Genomic DNA, 22,923 nt, shown 5'->3' on the forward strand with positions numbered 1-22,923 from the left:
CTGCTAGCTAGTGTGCAGTTATAGCATTTTAGTACAGTAGACTGTGAACAGCAGAAATGAGTAAGACTGAACGGTCACATAAATTATGACCGATTAGGGGACCCATATAAATAGTACAACAAATAGGGTGTTGGCCATGAATGTGTCTGACCTAGATTCGATCCCCAGCAACCCATGTGGATTCCTGAGCACCGCCAGGAGTGATTCCTGAGTGCAGAGCCAGGAATAAGCCTTGAGCACTGCTGGGTGTGGATCTTTCCCCCCACCCCCAAAGATAAATAATTATAATCATATATTTTAAACACTAGTAGGAACTAAAAACATGCCAGTTGCATATTGCTTTAAATCACTATAGTTCCCAGCCCACAAGTAACTCTACCTCAATGTGCCCCAGACTTTAATAATGACTTTGGGATTAAATCATTTTAGGAAGATAATATGTTCTATGAGGTTGGATCTCAACAGTAAAAAAAAAAAAAAAAAAAAAGTGAGAGCAAAATTTATCCTAAGCTACTTTATATTATTCCCAGAACCTTGCCCAGTTTAGTGCATTGTATATCACACAAACAACACCTATAATAAATATTCTTATAATTTAGTAAAAATTAACTGAGAACAAAAGAAAACATCTTTATTGTGATATAGAACATATTATATGGAGCAGAACAAAATATCTAAGCCAAAGGCAACAACAACAACGAACTCAAGAGACCCAAAACTTTAACAATCTAAACTTAAAATGGACCTGTTATGGTGGCAGCTGGGGGGGGGGGGCAGGGAGGTGGTATGGGCTGCCTTCAGGGATCATTGGTGGAGAGAGGTAGATACTGGGAATGGGATTGGCCCTGATTCACTGTATGTCTAAAACCCAACTACGAAAGACTGTATAAATAACAATGGTTCCAATAAAATAAAATTTTGGTAAGTCAATTAAAATACTAAGAAAAAAAGAAAACAGCTCTATTATGATATAGAACATATTATATAGTGAGCAGGGTGGGCAAATGCCTTGCATGGGGCTGACCTGTGTTTTGATTCCCAGAATCCCATATGGTCCCTCAAAGCACCACCAGGAGTGATTCCTGAGCGAAGAGCCAGGGGTAACCTCTGAGCAGTGCCAATGTAGCCCAAACTACCAGAACCCCCCCCAAAAAAAAGAAAGAAAATAGTATATGATATAAAGCTAAGTCTCAAAACAAGGGTAGAGACTAAACTGACCCCAAACCTTCATGCCTCCCACCTCAGCCCCAAGCCCAGCACAAATATTAGCCCTGATGTTCCCGAGCAATTCTGGCTATGGCTGTGGAGGCTCCAGACCAAATGCCAATGGAGAGACCCTGGTGATACCTGACACCATAAAGCCTGACTGAGTAGTACCATATCCTTTGGTCATACAATTTAACCATCTGTTAGCCAAGAAACACTGAGATTGCCCCCTAGGGGCCCATACCTAGACCAAGACCAATTGGGAGGCCCCTCAGCAAAAATTAACAAGCCAGGAATAGGGCAGGATTAATAGCTCAGAGGATTAGAGCACATGCTCTATAGGCTGGATCCCCAGTTTCCAACCTCAGCACCACACATCCCTCTGGCAAAAAGCCAGGAACAACCACAAGCATCACTAAGTATGGTACAAAAACCAAAAAGGGGGAAATCAGGAATGAAACTTTCATAAAAAGCATGATAAATATGGAAATAAATTTAGCATAAAGATCTACCAATAGGAAAATATACCAAATTGTAAATGAAGGTGTTAAATATTATTAATATGGGATTGCTAGCATAAATTCATGTTTTCATTTCCTATCTCTTCATGAAGTTCAATTCCCTTTAGACAGGGTTCATTGTCATCTTCCCAAAAAGAATAGCCCTCTGCTTCATTTAAAAAAAAAAAAAAAGGGGAAGCAAAAAGATCCAGAAAAACATACCCTTATGGTGTTTAAGATACTTCATTCAACCTTCTACCCAAGCTGTGAGGAAGCATTACACTTGTGATCTTCTTTAAATGAGATGGGGAAATTGGAGGTCAAACATAGACTTTTCAGAAGTTTGAAAGCCTAAGAGCATGAATTTTGGTGAGTAGAGCTGGGACCACAACTCATGTTTGCTTTTATTTCCGAGTCCTTCCCCAAACAGTAGTTCTGTTTCTGCTGTGCATTGAGATTATACCATCTGATCTAAGAAAGGCCTGTTCATGCCTTTCCTACCTCAGATATGCCATTACAAAGGCTTATTTTGTTGTCTGTGGTATTTCTTCCAGACTTCAGTTCAGCCTTCCTAAGAGAATGTTGACAGGCTAAATTCATTTACAAAAACTCCTTACATAAAGTCTCAAAAAATGCTTCACGATGCCTACAGAAACACGCCTGATTAATTGCTCGACCTTGAGGGATTAAGAAATGAATGAACAAGGCCATGACCCTAAGGAACAAGGCCTTTACTTGTGATTCTAATAAACATTCTTCTGGGGAACTTCGGTCACTTTGGAATTTCTATCAAAAAAATGTTTTTTAAATAGTTTCTCTTGGTCACACTGATATACCTTATGGTCAGTGTTAAGACACTCGCTGCTACATTCATTGTAATCTCCCACTTCAAGTCATCTATGTCATCAAGGAGATTAGGAAATGGTTCAAAACATTAAGAGGAGTTGAATTCTGTTGAGTATAAAGGCAAAAATAAAAAATATAACCAAGATTGGTCCTGAAGCTTCTTACAAATACTACTGTTTAAGACAAGTGATGATGTAAAGGAATGTTGACTTTTTATATGGTCAATGTTTGAAAGATTTACACCAATCAGTAAACCCAGATCTCACATAAGTACACATTATAAAATGCACATAAGGGTAAAAAAATGCATAAGTGAGAAGGACAGAAAGGTAGGATATGTATGTGTTAAAATATTTTTCTTTGTACACACCCAACCCTGGTTCAATTCTGGCTCATTATATGATTTCCAATCACCACCAGGAGTGATGCCTAAATACAGAGCGAGGAGCAAGCCCTGAACACCACTGGGGGTCTAGCAGATAAACAAAAACAAACATATACACACATATTACAAAACAGAACAAAAAGAAAATCCATATTGAGTCAATATAGACCATGGACTTCTAATGTAATCTCTTACTTTAGAATACAAAAATAATCCATGAATTCAAATTCTTCACTGCACCTAAACTTGAAAGTTATCATTTGTTGAATTTTGATATCGTTTCGAAGAACAGGCACAACTGCCTAGGAAGGTCACTAAAAGATTCCTCTCTTCCAAATGCCTATCTACATATCTACATAGGACAAAGTTCTCTTCACATACTTTAATCATAATAAAGCAACAACTTTTCGAATAACAGATGGAAAACAAAAGTAGAGAGGCATATTCAGACACTAAAGAGATTTGCAAAAAGAGAAGGTGTAGTCTTCTGACTACATCTTTTTCTGTTGGGGAGCAAGGGGAAAATGCCTATTTTCCCAGAAGCAGAAAGTATGTTCTGTATATTAACTAGTAATGTTAATAAACAGTGAATTGAAGAGAATTTTAAAGTTCTTAGTTTTTACTTCTAGTAAAACAGAAATAAATTATAATTCATGTTAAGGAAAAAAAAATACTCTCTGAAATGCTCAGACCCAAAAGTTTGAAAGCTACTGGAAGAGAGAAAACAGAAGGATTGTTGAAAACATACAATCAGGCAGGGGACAGAGCTCAAGAAGAGGCTAGAGCACTTACCAGGCATCAGAACCCTAGTTTCAATCCTTGGCACCACATGGTCCCTGAAACCTCACTGGGTGAGACCCTGGTGACTTCCAGAATCTCTCAGGTGGTACTTGAGGTGCCCAGAACACCAAGTCTAAGCAATGCTGCATGGCTGAGGCTAAGCTTTGAACTCTTGAGCCAGCAGTTGGGTTCAGTCTTAGTCAGGAATAGCCCCCAAACTCCCCTGAGCACTGCCCCCAAACAAAATATAAATGTAAAATTAATTTTTTGTTTTGTTTTGTTTTTTGGGCCACACCCGGTGGTGCTCAGGGGTTACTCCTGGCTGTCTGCTCAGAAATAGCTCCTAGCAGGCACAGGGGACCATATGGGACACCGGGATTCAAACCAACCACCTTTGGTCCTGGATCAGCTGCTTGCAAGGCAAACGCCGCTGTGCTATCTCTCCGGGCCCTAAAAAATTCTTTAACCAAAAGACCTGAATGTTTGGATTTAATTTAAGCCCCTCTAGCTGTTATTTATATTTTTTATTGGGGAAAGGGTTTGCACCACACCTGGCAACTCTCAAGGGTTATTCCTAGCTCTGCACTCAGAAATCACTCCTGGCAGGCTCAGGGGACCATATGGGAGGCCAGGGATCAAACCTGGGTCAGTCCTGGGTCAGCCACATACATGCAAGGCAAACACCCTACCTGCTGTGCTATTGCTTCAGCCCAGATCTATTATTTCTACTTACTGAAGTATTGAGTATCAAAAGGCAATGTGTAAAGACGTGTTAAAAAAAAACAACCTATGAATCATGGTTACTTTTTGTATTTTTGTTTAGTTTGGGGACCATACTGGCCATGCTCAAGACCAATCCTGGGTGCTTGGGAGACCATGCAGAGTCAGGAATTGAACCTGGGTCTCCTGCATGAAAAAGCATACAGTGAGCTGGCTCTGACTCTTCACCCAACTGTCTGTATTTCTAAGTCCAGTTTAACCATGAATTTCTTACCGAAAGAAATGTCTCAATATTCTCGTGAACAAAGGAAGCGATGTCCTGCCAGTCCAAGATGTCTCCAAGCCAGCTATTCTGCCGGCTGATGGTCATCTTATGCCCTTTGTGCCTTCCGGAATGAGTCACATTCTAGGGAATAGAAAAATCAGATCTTAGTCTAAAAGAATCAAAAGAGCAAATAATGTGCTTTAGATCCACTTGAGCCCTTCAGAAAGTTCTCACATGTGCAAACTGGTTTGAAGAGACAATTCATCATATTTTGCATGTGAGGGCCCTGGGTTTGATCTCTGGAACAGTGTGGCAAGAGAGCCCCAAAACAAACAAAAAAAGAAAGAAAAAGTAAAACACTATGTTATTTAAGAAAACAAACTTTTCCCTGCCCTCAGTTGCGCTCAGGGAACCACATAGGGTACTGGGATTGAACCCAGACAGATCACCCATTTGCAATGCCAAGTGCCCTACCTATAGTGTTCTCTCTCCAGTCCTAATAGAAAAAAAGTTCTTAATAACTAAATTTATACTATCCAAAGGCTAGAGTTAGGGAGATAGCTTGATGGGCTAGAGCTCATGCTAATTATAGAGAAGTCACAGGTTTGATTTCCAACACTTGGGCGCATGGAATCTCAAGCACTGCTGTCAGTGGCCCCTGAGTATTGCTCTAGAAGTAGCCCCAAGCACTACTGGTATAACCCCCGCTTCCCCCCCAAAAAAAGACAAAAATAAATTTCCACTCTCCAGAATACTAGCCACTAGCTGTAAAATCACCCCATGTGCCGAATCTCCGACCCCAGGTGACCAAGTCTGAATTAGAGTCCCTATTAAAATAATCAAATCAGACTGAGAATGAAACACATATAGTCTGACAGTCTTCTACCTCGAGCAAGTTGTTTGCCAGAACTGTTTTTATTGAATACAGAGATCATCCCCCAGGTGGGGCAATAAGGACATAATAATGTAGATAGCTCAGGCTATTCTGAGCCTGTCCCATCCAGATTTAGATATAAAACAATCTTTGTTTTGGATAAAACCAAGTTGTAAACAAACAGATACAAAGAAACCAGGGATGATCTTTGTTTTAGGTAACATAAGATGTAACAACTAGACACATTGGCTATGAAGCTCTAAAATGTGGTTAACTACAAAAACTGACACGGACTGTTAGTGTAAAGTATATATTTTTGAAGATATACAAAAAAATAAATAAGTAAAAAAAAATATATGTATATATGTGTATCTTATGACAATATTTTCTTAGGAACAAACAGTAGAGCAGGTAAGCCGCTTGCCTTGCATGCAACCCCCAGGGGAAATGACAGGTTCTGCCATGGATGTCAACTACCAACTCATACTGATATGTTGTGTCCTAAATATGAAGAACTTTAACCTAGCAAAGTTTGATGAACGAAATCCCAATGTTAAGTCACAAACTGATTCGGCCAACAAGCTTAGAAAGTAAAAAAACATTATTGTAACACTTTCTATCCTCAGTTACTTACCTTTATAAACCAAGAATGATATAGTCTATCCCAAAGTTCCAATACTTGCTTTTCAATTACTGCAGTATTGTTAACCTTATCTCCAAGAATTTTATGAAGCTGGAAAAAAAGGAAAAACAGATGTAATCTGGTTTAATGTGTCAAATAACTATCCTATAAAAACATTAATATATGTTGGACTTTTACATTTGTTCCAAATCCAACTAAGATGTTCCATGCTATTTAAATGGATTCTCTTTTTTTTTTTTTTTTTTGGTTTTTGGGTCACACCTGGCAGTGCTCAGGGGTTATTCCTGGCTCCAGGCTCAGAAATTGCTCCTGGCAGGCACAGGGGACCATATGGGGCGCCGGGATTCGAACCGATGACCTCCTGCATGAAAGGCAAACGCCTTACCTCCATGCTATCTCTCCGGCCCCAAATGGATTCTCTTTTTTTGTTTGTTTGTTTGTTTTTCGGGCCACACTCGTTTGATGCTCAGGGGTTACTCCTGGCTAAGCACTCAGAAATCGCCCCTGGTTTGGGGGGACTATATGGGACGCCGGGGGATCAAACCACGGTCCTTCCTTGGCTAGTGCTTGCAAGGCAGACACCTTACCTCTAGCGCCACCTTGCCAGCCCCATCCCTAAATGGATTCTCATCACACTGTTTTGTTCCTTAATCCTACTCAATAGTCTGAGTAAATTTTTTTGTTTTCTTCTTTTTTTTCTCCTACCAGTCTCTTGGGGGAACTGTCTTAGGCAGTACTCAGTAGGCCTGAGGGATCCTTGTTTAGTCAGCTGGGCCAGACAGACAGTTCAACACGAGCCACCAGAGTCACAACCTGCAATGCCCAGGAGGTTGGTGGGGTAGAGGTGATGCTGAGGATTGCTTTCAGGCCTCGCACATGCAAAAAATGGACTTTGGTGATATCCTTAGTCTGCCTTCGTCTTTGTACTTTCCCTTCACAAAACTTCAAGTGTAATCTAACAACCAGCCACATATGGCTATGAAGCACTAAAATGTAGCTAACTACAAAAACTGACATGGGATGTTAGTGTAAAGTATATAATTTCAAAGCTGTACAAAAAATAAATAAGTAAAATTATAGATATGTGTATATATGTGTATCTTTTGACAATATTTTCTTCTGGAACTTGCCTCTCTCCACACTTTGTTCACATAGATGCTCCTTCTTAAAAGAGATAGTACTGTGGGTAGTGCTTTTGCCTGGGTGCAATTCCTATGACTCCACATACAGTCCCCAGGGCACCGATAGGAGTAATCCCTGAGAACAGAGACACAGGTAAACCCTGGGCACAGTCATGTGTGGCCCAGAAAAATAAAAATAAAATATACGCTTGATTCATCTAAAATGAATCCTGCAATACTTATCTCAAGTATGACATTAAAAGCACTTAACCCAGTTCCAGGCACAGACTTCTAGCAAACTAGTGGAGCAAAAGAAGCAAAAAGCTGTGTCAATCTGAAAGCAGGTTCTGTAATTGATTATATCATCACCGAGGATATACTCAGCCTGCTGAGTTTATCTTCTCTGCTATGACATGGGCAAATAATTTGAACTATTAAAGCTTTCTTAGAAAACTCAGTTAAGGGGTTGGAGCAGTGGCATAAGCGGTAAGGCATCTGCGTTGCCCACGCTAGTCTAGGACAGACCATGGTTTGATCCCCCAGCATCTCATATGGTCCCCCAAACCAGGAGCAATTTCTGAGCGCAAAGCCAGGAGTAACCCCTGAGTGTCACCAGGTGTGGCCCAAAACAAACAAATAAAAAAAACCTCATAAAAATGAACTGTAAACTGCCAAGCACAGTTACAAGTGGCTAGTAGCACTTAATCTGCAGATTTGTTTTCTTCCTAATATTTTCATTGATGTCCAGCTTCAGTGGTTATTCTGTCCTAAAGTATAAACAGTAAGATCTACCCTGAACAAAAAGCAAATGGCCTATTTATTCCAGTCGAATAGTTCAGGACACCAGTACTACTCTATATGATTATCTAGGAACTTTCATTTCATTACCTTGTGGGTTATCCATTCTCGTCCATACTGATAAACATTATTAGCAGCAGAACTGAGAGCTCTTTGGACTACTTGGGCTTCGGGAAGCCAACTAATTTAAAATACAAAGAGAAAAGTTAAAAGCAAGTACATTTTTAGTGCACTACACCAATAACTCTTGAAACTTGATACAGTTAAACCATCTAGTAACTGTCAGATTTTTGAGTAGTCACCAGACACAAAGCAATCCAGTGCAGAAACCCTTGGGTTTCTAAGCCTAGCTCATCACTAAGAATTTCCCATCAAGCTTCAATTAAGTTTTCAGTGAAACTATCCCAGAGCCTCTGTTTCAGAGTGGGGAGGTGAGTGAGTGAGTGAGTGAGTGAGTGAGTGAGTGAGTGAGTGAGTGAGTGAGTGAGTGAGTGAGTGAGTGAGTGAGTGAGTATGTGTGTGTGTGTGTGTGTGTGTGTACTTGTAGGTGAGTGAGTGAGTGAGTGAGTGAGTGAGTGAGTGAGTGAGTGAGTGAGTGTGTGTGTGTGTGTGTGTGTGTGTGTGTGTGTACTTGTATACAGAGGACATATGGAGATCATCTGACTTTTTTCAGCAGAAGCAGTTCTGGGAGCCAGCACCAGCAACAGTGTGTTCTTAACTCAAATTTCATTTTATTAAAACTGCCAGTGAGGGGGCAGAGTGATAGCATAACAGACAAGGCAATTGCTTTACACGCAGCCAGCCCGGGACTAACCCAGGTTCAAACCCCGGCATCCCCTATGGTCCCCCGGGACTGCCAGGAGCAATTTCTGAACGCAGAGCCAGGAGTAAGCACCGAACACTGTCGGGTGTGGCCCAAATAAAATAAAATAAAATAAATATAAAACTGCCAGTGAACTGCTAATTACTTTTGAAATTTAAACAAAAACCACCACTTTCTAGAATTATTCTTAATTTACAAGGCTCTAAGATTTTGTGACATAATATAAGATTCTGGATTAATTTTCCTGACGAAAGAATGACTATCAAAGAAAAGGAACCCTTTACTTCTAGGGGTGCAGACAACCATTCTCTAGGTCTCCCTTGAAGTGCTCAGACCTTAGTCCAATGCTTACTGGGTGCCTCTGCTGACATTCACTTACCAAAAGAACCTCAAACTCAACATATACAAAGTGAGAGTCTCTTATTTTCCACTTCAAATCTACTCCTCTATTTCCCATACTGGTTAAGTAGCCAATCCTCACTAACTTCCATAGCTAACAATATCTAGATCATGCTTCTCCGCATTTGTCATTTTTTCTTGATTAAAACTTAGAGTCACTTCAATGTTTTTGTCATTTTATGGCTATGTGACATATAACCTAAGTAAAAGTAAAATTACAAAAAAATTTTAATCGGGATAGAGTTATAGGGTGCTTGCCTTACATGAAAGTGACCTCAGTTTGATCCTCAATGTCACATTATGGCCCCCCAAACACCACCAGAAGTGACCCCTAAGCAGAGAGCCAGGAGTAATGAGCACTGTCAGGTGTGAACCCCCACCCCTTAAAAAAAAAAAAAGAGCCTCTAGAATAGGAAATAAGTATTATTTTAAAATTCAAATAGACATATAATTTATGCATGACTACATTTCTATCTGGCCCAAACAGACAATATATTAAAAAAAAAAGAGAGAAATAAAAGGGATGTGAGTGTATCAAAATAAACTTGATTTACAAAAAAGAGCAATTGATCTGATGCTGGGCCACTTTGCTGACAGAAAATCACATATGATATGGGTAAATCAATAAATAAAAATAAAGAGGGAAGGGGGCCAAAGAGTTAGTATACTAAGCAGGATGCTAGCCTTTTATCCAGCCAACCCTGGTTCAATTCCCAGCACTGCATACAGTTCCCTGAGCACTTACTTCCAGGAGTGATGATAAACACAGAGCCAGGAGTTAAGCCTGAGCACCACTGGGTGTGGCTCAAAACCAAGAACCAAAAATCAGAAATAACACAATGTGTGATCATGTCAAGAATTTTACAGAAACTTGAGGCAAGACACAGTAGGGTCCTTTTATTTGGTAAGAAACAATGAAAAAGTGATGACCTGGCCAATGAGAGATCATAATCTCAAATTTCCTAAATTTCAGTCAAATTTCCTCATCTGTGAACCAGAGATAATTTCCTCAACCTACCTTAATCACTCTGAAAAATATAAAAGAACATTGTGTAGGTAATGGTGTTTTTGTAAATTATGAACCTGATAATAAACTGCAAATCTCAACTGCAGGATACAATTTTTTTCTTTTGTCTATCTTGTTTTTTTTTGTTTTTGTTTTTGTTTGTGTTTTTTTTTTGGAGGTGAAGGAGGGCAGTGTGAGGTAGGTTCTGGGGCTACACCCTGCAGTATTCAGGGAGCCACATGCAGTGCTATGTACCAGGTAATGCGTTAACCAAGGTACCGTCTCTCAGGCCCCTTGACTTGATTTAGCTGCAGGGGCATAAGTGGTGGTGCTCAGGGACCATCAAAAGCCAGACCAGCTAATGTTGGTGTGGCTTCATGGAGCTGAAGATCAAGTCTGGGACTGAGCACATGTGATACATGGTTATGACCATGAGCTGCATTCCCACACTAGTATAAGGTGTCACTTACCATACATTGTACCCTAATATCTCTGGCACTTTCTCCCACTTCACCACCCTTTCTCCTCTATTACATGCCATTCTCATATAAAAATAACACATTCCTCTGTTTTGGCAAGTCCTATCATTCAAATCCCTTCAGGATCAAAACAGATCCTGAATCTAAGTCAGCCATCTTGATTGTCATCATAACATCTTACTTTGCCCACTCAGGGTGATTTGCTAGCGTTTCATTAATCAAACTGCTTGTGACTTCAATCATATGCACACTTTCTTGATGTACCTACAGCATAGAGAAAAGAAAAAAAAATTGCTGTTACTAAAAAAGTCCACTATAACTTTTTTTCTTTTGGATTTTGGGCCACACCCGGTGACGCTCAGGGGTTACTCCTGGCTATGAACTCAGAAATCGATCCTGGCTTGGGAGACCAGGGGATCAAACCGCGGCCCATCCTAGGCTAGCGCATTCAAGGCAGATGCCTTACCGCTTGTGCCACCGCTCCGGCCCCTAACGTTTATTTTCTATGCTATTATTGGAACACTATTATTTATAGCCAAATGGTCATGTGACTTAGTTTCAACTAATTTCAAAATTTGAGCTATACCCTATGATATACCCTTATGGGATTTAAAGTACATTATAAATTCCCTACTATGGTCAGAATCTCAACAATTTACTTATAAAAAAATATGTAAATAGGGACCAGAAATGCACATGAGCCCAGATTCAATCCCTGGCACCCCATGTGATCTCCCCAGCCCTGCCAGGTAAGATTCTTTTTTTTTTTTTTCAGGAAAGATTCTTGAGCAGCATCAAAAGTAAGCCCTGGGGCCAGAGAGATAGCATGGAGGTAGGGCATTTGCTTTGCATGCAGAACGATGGTAGTTTGAATTTTGGCATCCCATATGGTCCCCAAGCCTGGCAGGAGCAATTCATGAGCATAGAGCCAGGAGTAACCCCTGAGCGTTGCCAGGTGTGACCCCCCCCCAAAAAAAAAAGAAAAAAAAGAAGCCCTGAGCACACCCTAAAATATTTGTAAACAAGTAATATAAATAAATTGATCTATAATATAGCTTTCACCAAAAAAAAATACACACACACACACACACACACATACAATCCACATGAACTTATATATAACATGTATAGGGGGCAAGAAGCAACTGAATAAGGATTCTAACTTTTTAAAAAGTCAACTTATAACTTTATCTCAGAACTTATCTTCCCCTATCATCAACAAAATGATGATAACTGTAATCATTAGGTTGCCTACTTGTCCTTTTTTGGTCTGGATATTTTGTTGTTGTTTTGTTTTGTTTTTGGTTTTTCGGTTTTTGGGCCACACCTGGCGGCGCTCAGGGGTTACTCCTGTCTCTGCACTCAAGAGATCGCTCCTGGCAGGCTTGGGGGAACCTATGGGATGCCAGGAATCGAACCCAAGTCCGTCCCGATCAGCTACATGCAAGGCAAACACCCTACCATTGTGCTATCTCTCTGAACCATGTTTCTCTTTGAAATTCTGAGTAGTTCATATAAATGAAAGCTACACTATTAAGTACACGTCTACTATTGGCCCAATATCATTTATAACTGTGATATTGACATATACCATATATTTATAACATTTACAACATACACATTTATAACTGTGATGACTTTTTATCATATAAAAGTATTTATCTGTATCTAGTAACTTTCTCTATTAATCATATTGTTAAAACTAATATAATCAATCCCCATCTCTCCTCTGTACCGTTTCATAGTACATCTCTTTTTTCTAATTCTCGGTCAGTCTTTTTTAAATGGTGGCACTCAGGTGACCTGAGAGATCAATACTCCTGGACAACAAGGGCTGAAGGTTTAGAATAGCACTGGTTGCTAGACTTGTGTTCTACCATGTAAGTCATCATCATAGTCCCTTTACTGTGAATATTTTAAATGTTTTGGATTTGAAGGATATTTTTTAAAAATACTATTCAGGGGCCAGAACAATAGTACAGTGGGTAGGGTACTTGAGTTTTTTTCCCTAGTACTCCATATAGTCCCCCAAACCTGCCAGGGCTAAACCACCAGGTATGGAGGGGAGGAGGAGGAAGGGAAAGGAAAGAAAGAAGAGAAAGAAAAGGAAGGAAGGAAGGAAGGAAGGAAGGAAGGAAGGAAGGAAGGAAGGAAGGAAGGAAGGAAGGAAGGAAGGAAGGAAGGAAGGAAGGAAGGAAGGAAGGAAGGAAGGAAGGAAGGAAGGAAGGAAGGAAGGAAGGAAGGAAAAAGAAAAAGGAGGAGGAAAGAGGAGAGGAAGAGGAGGAGGAAGAGAGTAGGAAGAAGAGGAGGAGATGAGAGGAAGAGGAGAAATTCAGTTGAAGCTTGCTTTATAAAAAATCTTTTAATGTTTTAAAATAAAAAATTTTAAGATCTGAAAACCTCTAAATATTAATTAGTTACCTTATATTTTAAATGACTACAGACATGATTATATTTAGAACTGTCATTCTGTTGCTTTTTGCTTTCTATCTCACAGCTAGCATTCCTCTTTTTTTCTCTTGTGTTAAGTATCTTTTGGCAAGCCATTTTGATTTCCCTAAAATCAATAGAACTTGCTATTTTATCTTAAGCTTCACACATCTTTAGTTTCTCATTATTTACTTTGAGTTAATGAGTAACTTACAGTAAAATACTCAATAGGAAACTGCTCAAAGATAAGGAGTACAGAGCCTGAACAGAACCCAGCATAGCTGCTGCCTCCTGAGCCTGGGTGGTCCCTGCATTGCCAGGCCCACACACTAAAAAGCACTAGGAGAGGCTCTCAGTGTCCCATCACTAAAGCAGAGGAATGTCTCCAATTATGGGACGGAATTCCTTTAACATTTTTATAGCGAGGGTTTACTTTACCTTTTTGTTTTATTTTGTTTTAGGGCTACACCCAGCAATGCTCAGCTTAATGCTCAGGGATTACACAGAAGGCAGGGATTAAACCTGGGCTCCAGCGTAATAGCTCAGCCCACTGAGTTATCTCTCTGGTCCTTATTTTGCCCCCCCCCCCCACCTCTGGCCACATCTGATGGTACTCAGATGTAGATTAGAGCAAAGACCTCAGGAATCACTCCTGGTAGACTAAGGGGGCTCTACAGAGTCCTGGGGATCAAATCCAGGTTGGTCATATATGAGGCAATACTGTGTAGTCTCTGTTTCCTTGCTTTCGTTTTTCAAGAATAGTTTCTCTAAGGCCAGTGAGAGTGTATGCTTTGTATCTGGAAGGACCAAGTTGGATCCCTAGGACCACAAATCCCCTGAGAATTGCCCAGAGAAACCCCTGAGCACTGCCTCGTGTGTCCCAAACTCCTCCTATATTCCTTACAAACAAAATCGGAGTAGTTTCACTGAGTATAATTCTTCTAGACCCCAGATTTGACTCCCTACTCTCTACTAGCACTCATTGTTAATTCTAAGGCTTAAGTAAAATATTAACAATTGATTCTTGCAAGAAATTCTCATTGGCTTTTAGAATCTGACTATAAAGTATTAAAGCATAATTTCATGTCTGAGTATATTTATTCTACTAAAGGTTTACTGAATTACTTGAATCTGTTAATATATTATGCTTTTCATCGAGTAGGCAAATTTTTCTGTTCTTATTCAAGTATTTGTGTTGGGGGAACACATCCAGAGGTGCTCAGAACTTCCTCCTTACTCTGTGTGCTCAGTGATCATTCTTCTAAGTGCTCATGGGTTCATATGAAGTGCTGAGAATTGAGCTTGATCTCTCCAGCCCCAACCTCCAGTATTTTTACCATGTTTTTTCTTTTCACCATAAAGGATGCCAAGTCATGTCTATTGACATGTATGATATTATCCACAGATCTCTAAAAAATCTGTTCATCCAATATGTAAAAACAATGTTGTTATTCATATTTATGGCAAATTAGTAACATAAAAATCATAAATATTTTGGGTCACAAAGAGAGTACGGTAGGCACTATGCCTTGCATAGTACTGACCCAGATTCAATCTCTGGCACCACATACTGTCCCTCAAACACTACCAGGAATGATCCCTAATTACAGAATTAGAAATAAGTCCTGAGGGGCCAGAGAGATAGTATGGAGGTAGGGTGTTTGCCTTGCATGCAGAAGGACGGTGGTTTGAATCCCGGCATCCCATAGGTCTCCCAAGCCTGCCAGGAGCGATTTCTGAGTGTAGAGCCAGGAGTAATTATATAATTACTCAGTAATTATACTGAGCCCCGCCAGGTGTGACCCAAAAAAAAACAAAAAACAAAACCAAAAAAAAGGAAAAGAAAAAAGCCCTGAGCAGAGAAGCAAAGATGAGTGTAACTTCCTTCCCAATCTCGCTCCTCCCTCCATCCCCAAAACTGTAAAAATACTGTATATGTTATACATTGTTGTAAGCAAAATAACATTTCCCAAGTCTAACTTCTTTTTTTAAATAAAGTCTTAAATTGAACCATAGTGAGTTACAGCTACAAATCTGTTCTTGATAGAGTTTTAGTCATACAATATACAACACCCTTCACCAGTGCACATTTCCCACCACCAATGTCCCAAGTTTCCCTCTCGCCTTCCCCTGCCCTTTCCCCTGGCTGCCTCAATGCCAAGCCTCCCTTCTTTCTCACACCACAATTCTAACAAGTAAAGAGGTTCATAGCAATGGAACTGTACTTTACCTTTGCAGTCAGGAGCAGGGCTAAAAGGAGGGTTCCTATCACTAACAAAAATATGATGAAAATGCTAATAATTTTGTCTAACATCTTCTCCAACCAGATGATCATCTGCACAGAAATGAAAAAAATTATTTCTTTCAAATTCAGTTTCATAAAAATCACATAAGCATTTAAATATCATGAAGGCAAAACAGGTTATTCGGCACTGCAAATTAAGGTATGGCTTAATGATTAAAGCAGTGAGAGCTGTAAGTAACTTTAGAAAATGAATTCAGAATATTAATTATTAATTGGTTGTTATAGAAATAGTTTGTTATTGTCACTGCTAAGAAAAAGCAGTCAATTTAAGCATAATCTACATCTATGCCTGAATTCTACTGTAGTCCTAGTTTTCAGTGACTTACAATCTGGTATACAACCTGAACAAAATAGTGACAATCCATTAGCTGATCTCAAATCTCATCCTTAAACTATCAACAAGTACTGAGAAAATGTGTCTGATATAAAATATTTATGTCCTAAATTCTGTAGTTTAAAGAGGAATTACATTAGAAATACTTTCTCCTTAATGTCACTAGGTAATCATAACACAGTGATGACAGAAATCTAGTGTCAAAGTACATGATAAATAGGTTTCAGAACGAACAGTTACCCTGGGGGCCAAGGGTTGAGAGGCAGGGAAAGTCAGGGAAAGATACAGAATTGGCTTCAGTTACATAATGTTTTATCAAGCAGGAAAAGTCATATGGTTGTTCTTTACGTAATGTTTTATCAAGCAGGAAAAGTCATATGGTTGTTCTTATCCTTTTTATACTTGAGTTATTCAATAATAAAATACTAATAAAAATCCAATATCCAATTCTCAATTTCTATTTTTTTTAAAATCCTAAGCTATATAGGAAGTCATATTAAGGACCATAAATAAAGAAGAATCATTAATACTGTGGTCATTCCTTCATCCACCATTAAATGTTTGTTTGCCCTTCATAAAAATGCAATTTATCTTTTAAGGGTGGGTGGGCCATACCTGACAGTGCTCAAGGATCACTCCTGGCAGGGCTTGAACTATACGGGGTGAATGAAAGGGGTCAGCCGCATGCAAGGCAAATTCCCTACTTGCTATACTATCTCTGCAGTCCTACAATTTGACATATTGAATATAATGCTTCTCATCCTTCACAACTATGAGTAATACATTTAAATTTTTATTTTCAGGCTATATGATGGTTCTAATATATTGCTATCAAGCTAGCCATGCAAATACTATGTAGCATTTCAAAAATGTAATCAATGATATGATAGCTATTTAAACACAATATTGCACCTTTCAACCCCAACATGAGCCACTGTATTCCTGAATCAGTTTTCCTTCATTTAGATCTGGAATTATGCTGTTCAAATAGCAAGTTAAAATAAACATCTAAGAGCAAAGAATGGCAACTTTAAAAAAGTGACTTCTAAAACATTTATTTTTCAAGCAATGATTATAAGCTTCTACCCTCTCCCCTTAATTTCTCACAAAACATGTTGTGGTTAAGAGAGCAATATTATAAGCAATATTAAATTTGATCTTTTATCTTGACAATTAGTCTTAAACAGGGGAGTTAATTCATGCTACAAAACACTAAACACAATATAGCTTTTAATTCTAAGATATGGAAGGTCAGATTTCATATATTGAAAATAAGTTCTAAAATCAACGAAACCAAAAAGTTTCTCAACCAACTCTGCCTAGTACTTGAAATAGTTTCTGAGAAAAGGAAGGGTGTGTTGCATATCTTTCAATCTCCAAAGCCAATCAGTATGACCACATGGTAACTTCATTATATATGGATATTTATGAATGAGTATAAATAAAATAATTCCAGAACTAAGACCAGATTTACATTTATAAATTATAATTTGGGAATCTGTTTTGCTTTAGAAAAATCCTGTCCTGAACATGTTTTTAATGTAAGTAATATTCTATTTAGGAAATATGAGTATCTAAATCGGTGCTAGGTTATTCTGAACTATAAAATACAAAATATTACCAGGGATGTTATACAATTCATGAGACTTAGGTTTCATCCCTAGCACCCTAAAAGAGCAAAATCAGAAACAAAAATCCGTGAATTATTTCGCAGACATATTTTATGAACATCAACATTGCAAACCAAATTTATTGTTAAACCACAGTAAAATTTTTCTGTAACAAGCCTCATATCTGTGGGTGGGAATAAGAACCTTCAAAAATCACTAAAAATTCATATTCAAAGGGTTAATGGTTAAATGACAAAACTCATTCAAAAATTAAAATAAATGACCTTGAGGCAGGAGCGATAGCATAGTGGTAGAGAGTTTGCCTTGCACGCCAACCCCGGACAGACACTGGTTCTATTCCCGGCATCCCATATGGTCCCCTGAGCCTGCAGGAGCGAATTCTGGGTGCAGAGCCAGGAGTAGCTCATGAGTACTGCCAGATGTGAAGCAAAAACAAAAAGAAATAAAATAAATGACCTTACTTTAATGCTCAATATATAAGCTAAGAAAGTGGCACTGGATAGTTTTGCTCACATTATGGATAGGCTGGATTTAAAAACATTACAAGGACAGTGAAGAAAGATAGCAAAACTATGGAAAAGAGAAAGAAAATGTGAGGATGGAAGGGGCTGATACAAAGAACTACAGAAAGGGGAAAAACAAATCAAGAAAGCTTAGAATGAAAGAATAATTGGAAATGACTCACAGAGAAACAGGGCTCTTTAAGCACAGAATGAGAAACTTGGACAGAGACAACTATAGAGAAAGGAAGCAGATAAGACAGGACAAGTAAGAAAAATAAAGGAAGTAACAAGTTGGCCAGAGTGATAGCACAGTGATAGGGTGTTTGCCTTGCATGCTGCCTATCCAGGACAGATCCTGATTAGATCCTGAGCATTCCATATGGTCCACCAAGCCTGCGGTTTCTGAGCAGAGCCAGGAGTAACCCCTGAGCACTGCCGGGTATGGCCCAAATGAAAAAAAAAAAAGAGAGAGAATAGAAAAAGAAAGCAATGATGTCTTGAGAAACAGATTACCTTCCAAATAATCCTACCTGATTGACCTCACTAAAACTTACAATACCAAATACCCAGGGCTGGGATTTTTGATCTCGCTTGTATTGTTAGTTATAATGGAATGGAATATATTCAATGTGTTCATGTGATTTGGGGGGAGCATATAACAGAATTTCAAACAATCACTCTACCTCGCTACCAAAGCTTATCTGTTACATGGAATCATCAAAAAGAAAAAAGTTATTAGAACTCGTAAAAACTAATTAAAATGGATTCGGTTTATAATATAAGACAATCTAATTCATTTAGCCAGAAAGTTAACTAACATTGAATCTGAAGGTTTTAATTGTCATGCTATTCAATCTCTTAGGGCAATTTCATTTCAGTAAATACAAATTGAAAAAGTATCTAAAGCCACCAGCTCTGATCAGTAGAGAAAATGTGGCTAATGCTTATAGGCCAACCTTTTGCAAGAATTGAATGAATTAACTTACACTAGTTTTCTTTTTCCTCTTTCAATTTACACAGTTTTGCAGGAAATTGGAGGTATGCACAACCAATACATTTAGGTGGTGGTAGTTGCTGTTGGTGACAATACTGGAGTTGTACAGATCTCTTGGTTTTGGGGCCACACCTGGACTCTTCATGGGGAATATGGGAAACTGGTGCTTGAACCTGGGTCAGCCGTGTGGAGGGCAAATGCCTAACCACTGAACTACCGCTTTAGCCCTGTATGGGTCTATTTTATACAGAAAAGTCAATCCAAAATTGAAAACTTTAGGCATTTTGTCCTTTCCTCCACATCAATAGAAAGAAAAAATCTTAATCTTTACATTCAAAAGTAAACACTTTTATTTCTAAGAGGTACTAGGTCTATTTTTTGTATTTGTTTTTTGGGACACATCCAGTGGCACTCAGGAGTTACTCCTGGCAGGCTTGGGAAACCAAATGGAATGTCAGGGATCAAACCTGGGTCGACAGTGTGCAAGGCAAATTCCCGACCTCATGTGCTATCCCTCCAGCCCCAACTAGCTCTATTTTTAAGAGGTACTTTTGGTTATTGTTGTTTTTGTTTTGGGCCACACCTGGAGGTAGTCAGGAGTTACTCTAAGTTCTGTGCTCAGAAATCACTCCTGGCAGGTTTGGGGAATCGTTTGGGATCAAATGCACTACCCACTGTGCTAACTCTCTGGCCCCAAGGAACTACATTTTCTTTAAAGCTCCTATCATATACCCACTAAAAATACTTAGTCTTATTATGCTTAAATTCATTTCACATAAATGATATCATCTCTTACTACCTATTCTTGAGATTTTATATTAAATTTGTATCTTCTATATATGTGCATTAAATGTTAGAGATACAGCACTCCCTTATTTATCTAGATTATCCCTATTGAAAGTATTTAAATTGTACCTATTGTAAGTCTATGCAGTCCTATGGAAGATTCATCATAGATGCACATTCTTTAAGTTAAATTTTTTAGAATTATTTTTATAAATTTGGGAGCGGGGTTGAGCCACACCCAGTTGGCGTTCAGGGATTACTCTATGCTCTGTGTTCAGAAATAAATTCTGGTCGGCTTGGGGAACCATAAAGAATTCCAGGGATAGGGCCCGGAGAGATAGCACAGCGGCGTTTGCCTTGCAAGCAGCCAATCCAGGACCAAAGGTGGTTGGTTCGAATCCCGGTGTCCCATAAGGTCCCCCGTGCCTGCCAGGAGCTATTTCTGAGCAGACAGCCAGGAGTAACCCTTGAGCACCGCCGGGTGTGACCCAAAAAGCAAAAAAAAAAAAAAAAAAAAAAAAAAGAATTCCAGGGATAGGGGCTGGGAAGGTGGCGCTAGAGGTAAGGTGTCTGCCTTGCAAGCACTAGCATAGGATGGAACGTGGTTAGATCCCCCGGCATCCCGTATGGTCCCCCCAAGCCAGGGGCAATTTCTGAGCGCATAGCCAGGAGTAACTCCTGAGCATCAAACGGGTGTGGCCCAAAAACCAAAAAAAAAAAAAAAAAAAAGAATTCCAGGGATCAAACTTCCACCAATTATGCTATCGCTCCAGCCCCAAGAACCCGTTTCCCCTCTCTTCTTCCCTCCCTTCTTCTTTCTTTCTTTTTCTTTTTTCCTTTATTTTTCTTCCTTCCATCTTTCTTTCTTTCTCTACTTCTCTTTCTCTCCTCTCCTTCCTTTTCTTTTTTCCTTTCTTTCTCTTTATTTTTCTCTATTCTTTCTCTCCTTCCTTCCCTCCTCTTTTCTTTCCTTATCTCTTTCTTTCCTTATTTATCTCTTCTTTCTTTCTTCCTTTCCTCCTTTCCTCCCTACCCTCCCCCTCTCCTTTCCCTCTCAGCTCCTCTCCTCTCCTCACCTCTCCCTCCACCTCTTCTTCCTCCACCTCTTCACCTTCCTCCTCCTCCCCTTCCCTTTCCTCTCCTTTCCTTCCTTCTTCCTTTCCTTTTCTTTTTGTTTTTGGGTCACACGTGGTGGCAATCATGGGTTACTCTTGGCACTGTGGTAGAAATTACTCCTGGTAGGCTCAGGGTTCATATGAAATGATGAAGATCAAACTCAGGTTAGCCACATGCAAATAAACACCCTACCCATTGTACTATTGCTACAGCCCCTGCTAGCTATTTTTATTTATTTATTTATTTGTTTGTTTGTTTATTTATTTATTTAGTTTTATTTCCTGTCCTGCTAGCTATTTTTAAAAGGAGAGAAAAAACTGTTACTAACCAAGAGCATAATGTAAGTACTTCAAATCTAAACTTAAAAAAAAATTGCATGTTATGAGCAGAAAGGGATAGAAATAAGTTACAGTGAACAGAAGGACCATATAAACCAAAAACAAAAGAATCAAAAATAATAATAATAAATCTTGGAACAAGGAGATACCCTCTATATCCTAAAGAATCTTTTGAGTTTTAACAAATTATCATTGTACTATGATCATAATGCTTTACGACCTTCCATAGCTTATAATTAGAACTTTAAAAACCAAAATTCAGATTGAAACACAGCGAGAGAAGATGTAAAAGTAGAAGTTACAGAGTTCAAAAGTAAAAACCAATATCTGTGTGTTCATTTACCTTCTTATTTAGCCAGTGCCAAAGCTTGAGGACAGGGGATAAGGTGAGAAAAAGAAGATAAGAATAGTAGGATATCATTAGAGAATGCCATAACAGTATGAATAGAAAAGAAAGTCACTAAAGCATGGAGAGGAAATTACCCCAGAAAAAAAAACTGAAGAAATTATCCCAAAGGAAAAAGTCATAACACATTAACAATTTTTAAACCTATTGAATGTGGCCTTCCTTTTAGATACATAATGATTGAAATGATGGTGACCACAAGCTTTATTAATGATACAATAATAAAAATAGGTAAAAATGCTTCTAGGAGTAATGAGTCATTCCCAGGGTGATAATTTTTCTAATTCACATTCATATACTAGTTTCACTATATCTACAGTTATTTATTTTTACAGTCTTAATTTCCCAATAGGTTTTAAAGTAAAACAGTTCAGTATAATGAAATAATGAATGCCTGGCCAAAAGGCTGGCACCTTTAAGATTCTGTTAATCTTCGGTACAATTTCTTCCATCCCCATTTTTAGGTATATTTTAGTTTAACTGTATATAATAACTTACTGTTAATTTTTAAATGTCACCTCATCTAAGCCTTACAGTATTTAGTATACAAAAAGCAATTCTTGATGATACACATAAAACCTCAAAACTGGAGATTTTAGGAATTAAGACTATTGTGACATTAAAATATATAAAGGCAAAAAAGGCATAATTTCATCAGGAGGATTATAAATGCTCTCTTGTGACATTTGTCCTCAAGTACACCCAATGCACATTTACATACTCTAGAGGGAATTTCCTAAAGGGGGAAGAATCAATTTCAGAAACATTGATCTAATCAATTAAGATTTAATAGAAACATGAAAATAAACTTCATTCCCAATGCAGCAAATAAAATGTATTTATATACTAGACAGAATATAGTTTGATCACCAATTACAGTTAAACAAATATTCGCTCTGTGATAATAATTCTGACCTTTAGTATTACATAGAGCCGAAATGTTTCATTTGTTTTAGCAAAAATGTCAAATTTGCATGTGTTTTTCCATTAACAAATATTTGTTGATGTCCCTGGAACATCACTGAAGAAAAAAAAAAGCTGTTTTTCTAAATAAAGAGCCAAACACAGAAACATCAAATATAGGATTTAGTTTCTATCACTTCTGACAGTGATATTATATATATATATGTGTGTGTGTGAACTAAATTCAGTCATTCTCCTTAGGTTTTTGTGTGTATTTTTTTGGTTTTGGTTTTTTTTGGTTTTTGGGTCACATCCGGCAGCGCTCAGGGGTT

The 22,923-nt window shown here is 38.6% G+C and overlaps 1 protein-coding gene across 2 annotated transcripts in view; it reads right to left on the reverse strand.

The window, feature by feature from the left end:
- TMEM245 (transmembrane protein 245) overlaps nucleotides 1-22,923 on the reverse strand; it is a 108,013-nt gene that overhangs the window by 40,325 nt on the left and 44,765 nt on the right. Inside the window, exons 7-12 of one of the 2 annotated variants that reach the window (XM_049784545.1) lie at nucleotides 21,626-21,649; nucleotides 15,506-15,610; nucleotides 11,027-11,109; nucleotides 8,229-8,319; nucleotides 6,211-6,309; nucleotides 4,712-4,843 (exon numbers count right to left, since the gene is read on the reverse strand). In XM_049784545.1, the coding sequence (XP_049640502.1) occupies nucleotides 4,712-4,843; nucleotides 6,211-6,309; nucleotides 8,229-8,319; nucleotides 11,027-11,109; nucleotides 15,506-15,610; nucleotides 21,626-21,649 (534 nt within the window). The remainder of the gene's footprint in view (nucleotides 1-4,711; nucleotides 4,844-6,210; nucleotides 6,310-8,228; nucleotides 8,320-11,026; nucleotides 11,110-15,505; nucleotides 15,611-21,625; nucleotides 21,650-22,923) is intronic. The other variant, XM_049784550.1, reaches the window with a different exon arrangement.

The sequence above is a fragment of the Suncus etruscus genome, chromosome 1, assembly GCF_024139225.1.
Source record: "Suncus etruscus isolate mSunEtr1 chromosome 1, mSunEtr1.pri.cur, whole genome shotgun sequence".
NCBI lineage: Eukaryota > Metazoa > Chordata > Mammalia > Eulipotyphla > Soricidae > Suncus > Suncus etruscus.